The sequence below is a fragment of the Papaver somniferum genome, chromosome 2, assembly GCF_003573695.1.
Source record: "Papaver somniferum cultivar HN1 chromosome 2, ASM357369v1, whole genome shotgun sequence".
Taxonomy (NCBI): domain Eukaryota; kingdom Viridiplantae; phylum Streptophyta; class Magnoliopsida; order Ranunculales; family Papaveraceae; genus Papaver; species Papaver somniferum.
In genome coordinates, this window is record NC_039359.1 from 3,530,104 (window position 1) to 3,537,896 (window position 7,793).

General features: G+C 37.4%; 1 protein-coding gene across 2 annotated transcripts; it reads left to right on the forward strand.

The window, feature by feature from the left end:
* Positions 1-1,375: 1,375 nt before the first annotated feature.
* On the forward strand, positions 1,376-5,520 carry LOC113346690 (probable 2-oxoglutarate-dependent dioxygenase At3g50210). Of its 2 annotated transcripts, XM_026590175.1 has the most exons (12): positions 1,380-1,603; positions 1,706-1,815; positions 3,363-3,481; positions 3,588-3,651; positions 3,745-3,812; positions 3,968-4,026; positions 4,106-4,271; positions 4,371-4,390; positions 4,471-4,517; positions 4,791-4,871; positions 4,961-5,050; positions 5,131-5,520. In XM_026590175.1, the coding sequence occupies exons 1-12, from the start codon at positions 1,459-1,461 to the stop codon at positions 5,257-5,259; spliced, it is 1,098 nt and encodes a 365-aa protein (XP_026445960.1). In that variant the 5' UTR covers positions 1,380-1,458; the 3' UTR covers positions 5,260-5,520. The 2 variants fall into 2 exon arrangements, 1 of the variants encoding a protein (XP_026445960.1); XR_003358604.1 differs by lacking the exons at positions 4,471-4,517; positions 5,131-5,520 and adding an exon at positions 4,518-4,628 and having other exon boundaries at positions 1,376-1,603.
* Positions 5,521-7,793: the final 2,273 nt, after the last annotated feature.

Here is a 7,793-nt window from a genome sequence, read left to right on the forward strand (position 1 = left end):
GGAGGAAAAGGGGGAAGCATTCGCATTCGATGCAAGCTATCACTTCTTGGTAGAAAGAATCCCGGAGATGAACTGGACTACTTGGATTGTGTATCGTCTTCGGAGGAAAATTGATGGCTTTAGAAGTTTTTGTATCGGTTTTGTGGGTAGACTTCTATGTAAACCCTCACAAGACTATAACTCGTCCACTAGGGTCACCTAGGGGTTTAAAGGCTTGATGCATGTGCTAAATGCATCCTACAATAATAATGGAATGAATGAAAATTGGTAATGAAAGGAAACAATCGGTTTATATATGTCATAAGTAAAATCCGATTACGAAAATCGGATTATAAACATGTCAACGTTAACCGATTATAGATGTCCTCTGTTAATTTGAAAACACCAATCCAGAATCGGTTTACAAGTGAATGAACGTAAACCGATTCTTAGCACTGTCTACGAAAAAAAAAATCAAAATGTTTGGTGTTTTGATGAACTCTCTAACATTAGTTAATCTCACATCCAAAACATAATTAACTCTTAATACAATTAATTAGTGCTAATCATTCAGGGGTAAAATAGGTAGTTAGGTAATTATTTTGATAAAGGATGGTGTGAAGGTGATTTCTAATGACCTTTTTTATCATCTAGCTATAGGCCCAAATTAACTGATATAGTTCCCAATTTAACCAGATCGACAATGGTGGGGTTTTATACAACCCGAAATTTCTATCAGACACTTACGGAACCATGCAAAAAGTTTAGACTTTATAGACTTGTAGGAGATATAGGAGACATGATAAGTAGATTATTGAACAAGTTCCACAAATTGATTAGTAATATGTTTAAATGGGTCCTCCTAAAATGTGGACAAGTCGAAGAATTATGCACACTTTTGTGTTGTGTTCTTGCAAATCGTGTGCCCAATGCCCATGTGTCCATGTGAGAGGAGTAGAACACAACCGTATAGGAAGATATGAAATCCACGAAACAGAATATGATCAGAGCATAAAGATGAAGAGAAATCCAAGTGAAATAGTAGGCTACAGGTGGTTGTGGGGTGCGAGCAAGGAGCGTCTCTTTCGCTACTGACTCGTCTGCACAAATTATGGCAGCGATGGCATGTCCGTCGTACGAAGGACAATAGGACCATCAAAAAAAAAATATATTCTATTCAGGAAGCAGTCCAAGACTTATCGCTCCAAAGTCAAAATGCAGTTCAAACCGCTAACCACACAACACGGGCCAGGAATGACCGTTAAAACGAAAAGCGAACATTAAGTTTAGGCTGTTTAGGGCTGCCCCGAGCATTTTAACTTGTCAGCACCCATATTCTTTTCTCTGTTCCACTTGGCATCTCGTCCCTATCCACTATGACGTTTGCGTGGTGCCTAACAAATCAAATCACTCACCCTACTTGATTACGTTGCCAATACATGAATCTTAAATCATCTTCCACGATGACGATGTAGCCGAATGATTCTTCTTCTTCTTCTTCCCACCACCCGCAGTTCAGTCAAGTTTCTGGTTTCGTGCTCGAATCAAGTCTCCTACTTTAATTCTTCGAATTTGATTGAAAATTCAGAAATGTCTTCCAACTTCAAATCCATTCCCATTATAGGTTTGCCAAATTTGGTTTGATCTTTTCATTTTGAAGCTTATTATTTTACTACGTATCTTTATAACTAATTGATGAATTTCCTTCTTTCGGTTTGAATTTTAGATGTTAGTCCTCTACTGTGTAATAAGTGGGGCGATGTTGAAAATGAAGGTGTATCTGAAGTTGTTAAACAATTAGATCAAGCTTGCAAAGAGGCAGGGTTCTTCTATGTGGTAAGAATCTTATCTTTCGGTTTTCTCTTTGCATGTCAATTTTGTGCGAAAACAAAATTAGGTGACAGAAGTTTGATTACTTACTTGCTAAATGCGATGTTAATGTGAAAAACCCTCACTCAATTTTGTATTTTCACTGCTTATAATTTGCTTGTACATCTGAAAACGATTTATAGTAGTTGTAGTTACTAACGAGTTGTTCTATTATGCTTTGTATCGGACTGAAACCAGTCTCAGCAGAAGGTTTTCTAGTAAACGGAGCTGACTGCTTTAGCTATACTATACCAATATATTAGAGCATCCACAACGCCAAAATGGATAAGTTATTTGAAAATGGTACTACAGCAAACAAAAATAGCAATTTTGGGCATCCATCCATCACAGTGGGAATAGCTATCCTTTTATTGAGCGGGACTTATAAAACTGTCTTTAACCAGGAGAAGTTTAAAACTGTGCAGAAAATTTGGAACACTGCCTCTCACCTTGGGAGGTGTTTTAATCTTCACCTAAGGCTAAGTCCTATGGGCTAGATATCTAGCTGCCAGATTGGCCATCCACGTCAGATAGGCAACCTCCTAAGTCCTATGGGATAGATATCTAGCAGCTAGATTGGTCATCCACGTCATCTGGGACCACTATAGAACGATGTTTGGTTCAGCGTTTTAAATCTCAGCCGTCAGATCATAAAATTTATCTCCCAGCGCTGAACCGCTCAGCGTTAAAAACACTTTTTCAGCGCTGAATGATTCAGTGTTTCAATCTCGCTGATAGTTGGACTGCGAGCAACTGCTAGGAGAGAGAACTATCCAATGCTAGTGTTAATTTTTTCCCAACTTTTTTCTTGATTTGCAACACTTTTTGGCCAATCTAGCAGTTCAATCTAGCCCATAGGGGTTAGCCTAAGAGTAAAATGGCGTCTTAAGCACCGGTCTGTGTTAGAAATAATGTCAACATTCTTGGTGTGGCTTAAATCACCTATTTAATACCTTGCCTGATCAAATATGGGAATTGCTAAACCAAAATGCAAAAATGGTATATTTAGCAATATACCATTTCCCACCGCGGGCTAAATATAGCATTTTCCACTACCAACTTGGATGCTCTTAGATTGTGGTTTTAGTAGATATGTGAAATTTCTGATGGTTCATTTGTACTGAAAGTTGATTTCTTTCAGCTGCACTAAGTATAATTGTGGAACGAGTAGACATAGTCCTTGGTCCACTAGAAATTTGGACTATTACACATTGTAGTTCTTTCTCTAACATTGATTAGGATTCAGGACAGAGTAACAATTTTCTCCAGGGAGAAAAGTGATCTAGAAGTTCGTCGGATATTTATTTTTATTGCTCTGTAACCGAGGAAGTCAATTAGGAATATTATGTGTTCTGGCATTTCAGTGCTGATATTCATTGGGTTTTAAATTTTGCTCATGCCCACTTAGATAGATTCTGGTTTGTTAGTACTCTTTTTGGTTGGTACTTGGTAGACTAAAAGGACTTTTTTGCTATGTCATTTATTTAACATTTTCTTGTTGATGTGTTTACCAGAAGGGCCATGGTATTTCTGATTCCCTCATTAAAGAGGTTAGAGACATGACACGCAAGTTTTTCGACTTACCTTATGACGAGAAGGTTAAGATTAAGATGTCTTCAGAGACTGGATTTAGGTTTGCTTGTAGTGAAATTTCTTTTCAATTCTGCTGAGTGATCATGCATTATAGGGAGCTCTAATACTAACTCATTTCGTGTTTGTGATATTGAACTCAATTGTAGAGGATACCAGAGAATTGGAGAAAATGTAACCCAAGGCAAAGCTGATATGCATGAAGCTATCGATGTATGCCTTACCTTTTGGTTAAATGAATCCCTAAATTGACAATGTGTCTAATGGTTCTTGGCTGATCATAGTTATTACCTTTCCTATAAATAGTGTTATAGAGAAGTTAAGGCGGGGATGTACGGAGATCTTGGCAAAGCTGTAGAAGGATTTAATAAATGGTATAGATTCTTTTAATTCTTAGGTTGCCACGTGTTCAAATCGTTATGCCTGGATAGTTTGCCAGCACCATTTTGTAGGCTATTCAAGAAGTTAGCAAATAATAATTGATAACTAGACTCACTACCCAGAAATCTGTGATGAATCTTTTATGCAGGCCAGACAGTCCTTCAAACTTTTACTCAGTAGTGAGCGAGTACATCAACCTTCTAACAGGCAAGCTCTCTGCTCACTCTTCCTACGTCTGTGTTGATGGTCTATCAACAAGTTCAATGATATTTCTAATTGCTGACAGATCTTTCAAGAAACATATTGCGGGGGCTTGCTCTTGCGCTTGGTGGATGTCCCGGAGAATTTGAAGGTGAAAGAGCAGGAGATCCATTTTGGGTGATGCGTTTCATAGGTTATCCTGGTATTTCTGATGCCAAAGGCCTAGAGATGCCAGAAAATGACATTGGATGGTAAGGCTCCTTTTCTTTTTTCATGTCCAGGATTGTCTTTTAGCGTTGTGCAGGGACTTACATAAGTGTTGTTTTTTCATGTTCTTATTTAAACTCCAGTGGGGCTCATACAGATTATGGTAATATTTCTGTCCTTAAAACAACAGAGGAAGTTTATTTTTAATTCTTTATACTTCTCATACATAGTGTTTTCATGTAGGACTTTTGACCTTGGTTAATCAAGATGATGAAATTCCTGCACTTCAGGTACGTTACTTGCGCAGTTCTTTCTGGTTCCTAACATCGCTCGCTCCTGCATGTATAGCGTGATGAACGTTTCCTCTTCTTTTTTAACACACATTCCAAATGGTGCTATTTGTAAGTGAGCATTGGACTTCTCAATAAAAGTTGTGTATAATTGTTGGAGCTAATTACCCCGTTTTTGTTCCTGTTCGTCAGTATGTTATCACTGCATGCATAACTGAATTTTCAGCTATTATACTAAAGCAATTTTTGGTTTCAATAAAATGTGTTTCTAAGGTGAGAAATCAAGCTGGTGAATGGATATGGGCAGTTCCTATACCTGGCACATTTGTGTGCAACATCGGTGATATGCTGAAGGTATACATCCTTCTTTACAAAAAATTATTTGCTCGCTCTATGTTTTAATCCTCAATGCCATATATTGTACCCAAATTATTGAATTCCAGATATGGTCCAATGGATTATACGAATCAACTTTGCATAGAGTGATCAACAACTCGCCAAAATATAGAGTTTCTGTTGCTTTCTTCTATGAGGTACTACTTCCCTTTCTCCATCTCTTTCTCTCTTGTCGGTGTCCTTTTGTTTAAAGCATGTTAATGCTGTATTACTGCAGCCCAACTTCGATGCTGTTATAGAACCTTTGGAGTTTTGTAAGCAAAAACTTGGTGGGATTGAGAAATGCGAAAGAGCTATTTATGGAGAGCATTTAGTTCGCAAAGTGCTTACCAACTTTGTAGCCTAAAGGATAGTCATACATCTGTAAATGGATGGTTTGTTATATCATGGTGACTAACTCTTGATCAAGTATCTCGAGGTTTGTTACACGATAAGTAGATTATGTATAGTTAACTGTGTTATTATTCATGTTCGAGTGGATCAAATTGCTCTGGTAGATGTTCTTCCCTAAATTCAACCTTGTTTCCGTTCTTTCTTTCCTGTTAGTGAGAATAAAGCTGATGACTTCTTTGATTAAGTTCATTGTGATGTGTGGGTGCTTATCGTATTCCGTCTTCTTGTGGTGCACATTATTTTCTTACCATTGTCGATGATTATTCTCGTTGTGTTTGGGTTTATTTGATGGCACATAAAACTGAGGTGATGCAAAATTTTCAGAATTTTTGTGTTATGGCTAAGACACAACTTGATAGACAGGTTAAGAAGGTGCATAATAATAATGGTACGAAATTTCTTCCATTAATTCCTTTCTTTGCTGAACAGGGTATAGAATTTCAAATTTCATGTGTGGATGCACCACAACAAAATGGCGAGTTGAACGCAATAATTGTCATATATTGAATGTGGCGCGTGCTTTACGATTTCAAGCGAATTTACCTCTTCAGTTTTGGGGTGAATGTATCTTAAGTGCTGCTTATATTATTAATCGCACGTTTACTCCCTTGCTCAATGGGAGAACGCCATATGAATTGTTACATATGCGGCTTCCTATTTATACTCATATTCGGGTATTTGGATGTTGTTCTATGCAAGTATGGCATCTTCCTATTTATACTCATATTCGAGTATTTGGATGTTGTTCTATGCAAGTATGGCATCGTGATCGCAATAAGTTTAATCCACGAAATCGGAGATATATCTTTGTTGGTTATCCTTATGGAAAAAAGGGCGGGTGATTATTTGATTTGGAAACGAAACAATTTTTTGTATCTCGTGACGTAGCTTTCTTTGAAGACAAATTTCCTTATGCAACTGTTCTCTTAGATCCTACTAATGCAGATTGTCAATATGGCTTGGATGAAATGGTGGTAGTTACCATTGTTTTAAGAACCGAACCGAACCGATGAACCAGTAAGAAAAACAGTCTAGTTCAACACTGATCCATTAACATGTTATAAAAAAACTCATTAAACCGAATAAATCGATGAACCAACTAATCCCGCCGGGATTTTTCCAGTTCACCCAGATGTTTTTACGTCAACTTTTTGTTTTGTTTTGATTAATCCACATAGTTGTGAAATCTTCAATTTTCTTATCAACTACCTAAACCAAATCTCAATCATGTTTAAATCTAATAGATTGTTAATTTTATCCAAACCTCTGTTCTCCAGTCCTCTCCGTTTTTCTTTTTTAATAGAGAGTTAATAGTAGATATAATAGGGAGAGAGGAGAAGATTAGTGATATATGCACAGAGAGTTAATATCAGATAGAATAGGGAAAAAGGTAATCCTATGGACGACGAAAATGTAACATAGGAGGAGAAAAAGCTTTAAACTTAGGCTAGGGTTTGAATGGCGAAAATGGTAAATAGTTGACATAACATGGACTAGTATGCGGACTAAACTAAGTTAAAAAACTAGGACATCGTATTTAAAAGATTAAATCTCGAGGATGCATGTTCGGCGTATTTATTCTCACTTTTCAAGTTAAATAAGTTTAGATAGTTGACCCAGTAAACCACTTGTTGAACCATCGGATAACCCAGTAGAACCTGACCCAGTGATTTTACTAGGTTGACGTTTTTTAAAACATTGGTTGTTACTACAGGACAGTCAGACACAAATATTTTGTTGTCTAACACGAGAAGTGGTGCTTCTATTGAGCTTCCGAACGTCTGGGGGAGTGGACATTCATCTTCATCAGACAGTGTCACAGACGGGTCAGATTTTCCTCCGATGATGTTCCGCAAATTATGTCAGGTGATTCATAGTTGTCTGACAATGCACTGTTACCTGAAAACATGTTGTAAGAAGTATTACCTCCTGCAACGGATTAGGTACATAGACATGATAATTCAGTTGTGAATGATGATTCAGATGTTCGACGTAGTTCTCGTTCATCCACCCTCACCTGTCACCGTATTCAGGTACGCCTTATCCCATAACTAATTATGTCTCTTGTGCTAATTTTTCTGCTAATCATACTCGGTTTTGACGAACATTACACTCTTGAAGAACTTACTAGCTATGCTGAAGTTGTGCGTCATCCATGTTGGCGTGTAGCTATAAAGAAATTGGTGCTCTTGATAAGAATGGCACGTTTTCCATTACTGATTTGCCACCAGGGAAAAATCCAATTGGTTGTAAAGGGGTTTACAAAATTAAATATAACTATGATGGCAATGTCGAGCGGTATAAGCCTCGATTGGTTGTTCTTAGTAATACAAAAGTTTAAGGGGCGGATTATCATGAAATATTTGCTCTTGTTGCTAAAATAGTTTTTGTTAGAACATTCTTAGCAATCGCAATTGCTCGTGATTGGGAGTCATATCAGATGGATGTTCACAATGCTAATCTACATGGGAATCTTGATGAGGAAGT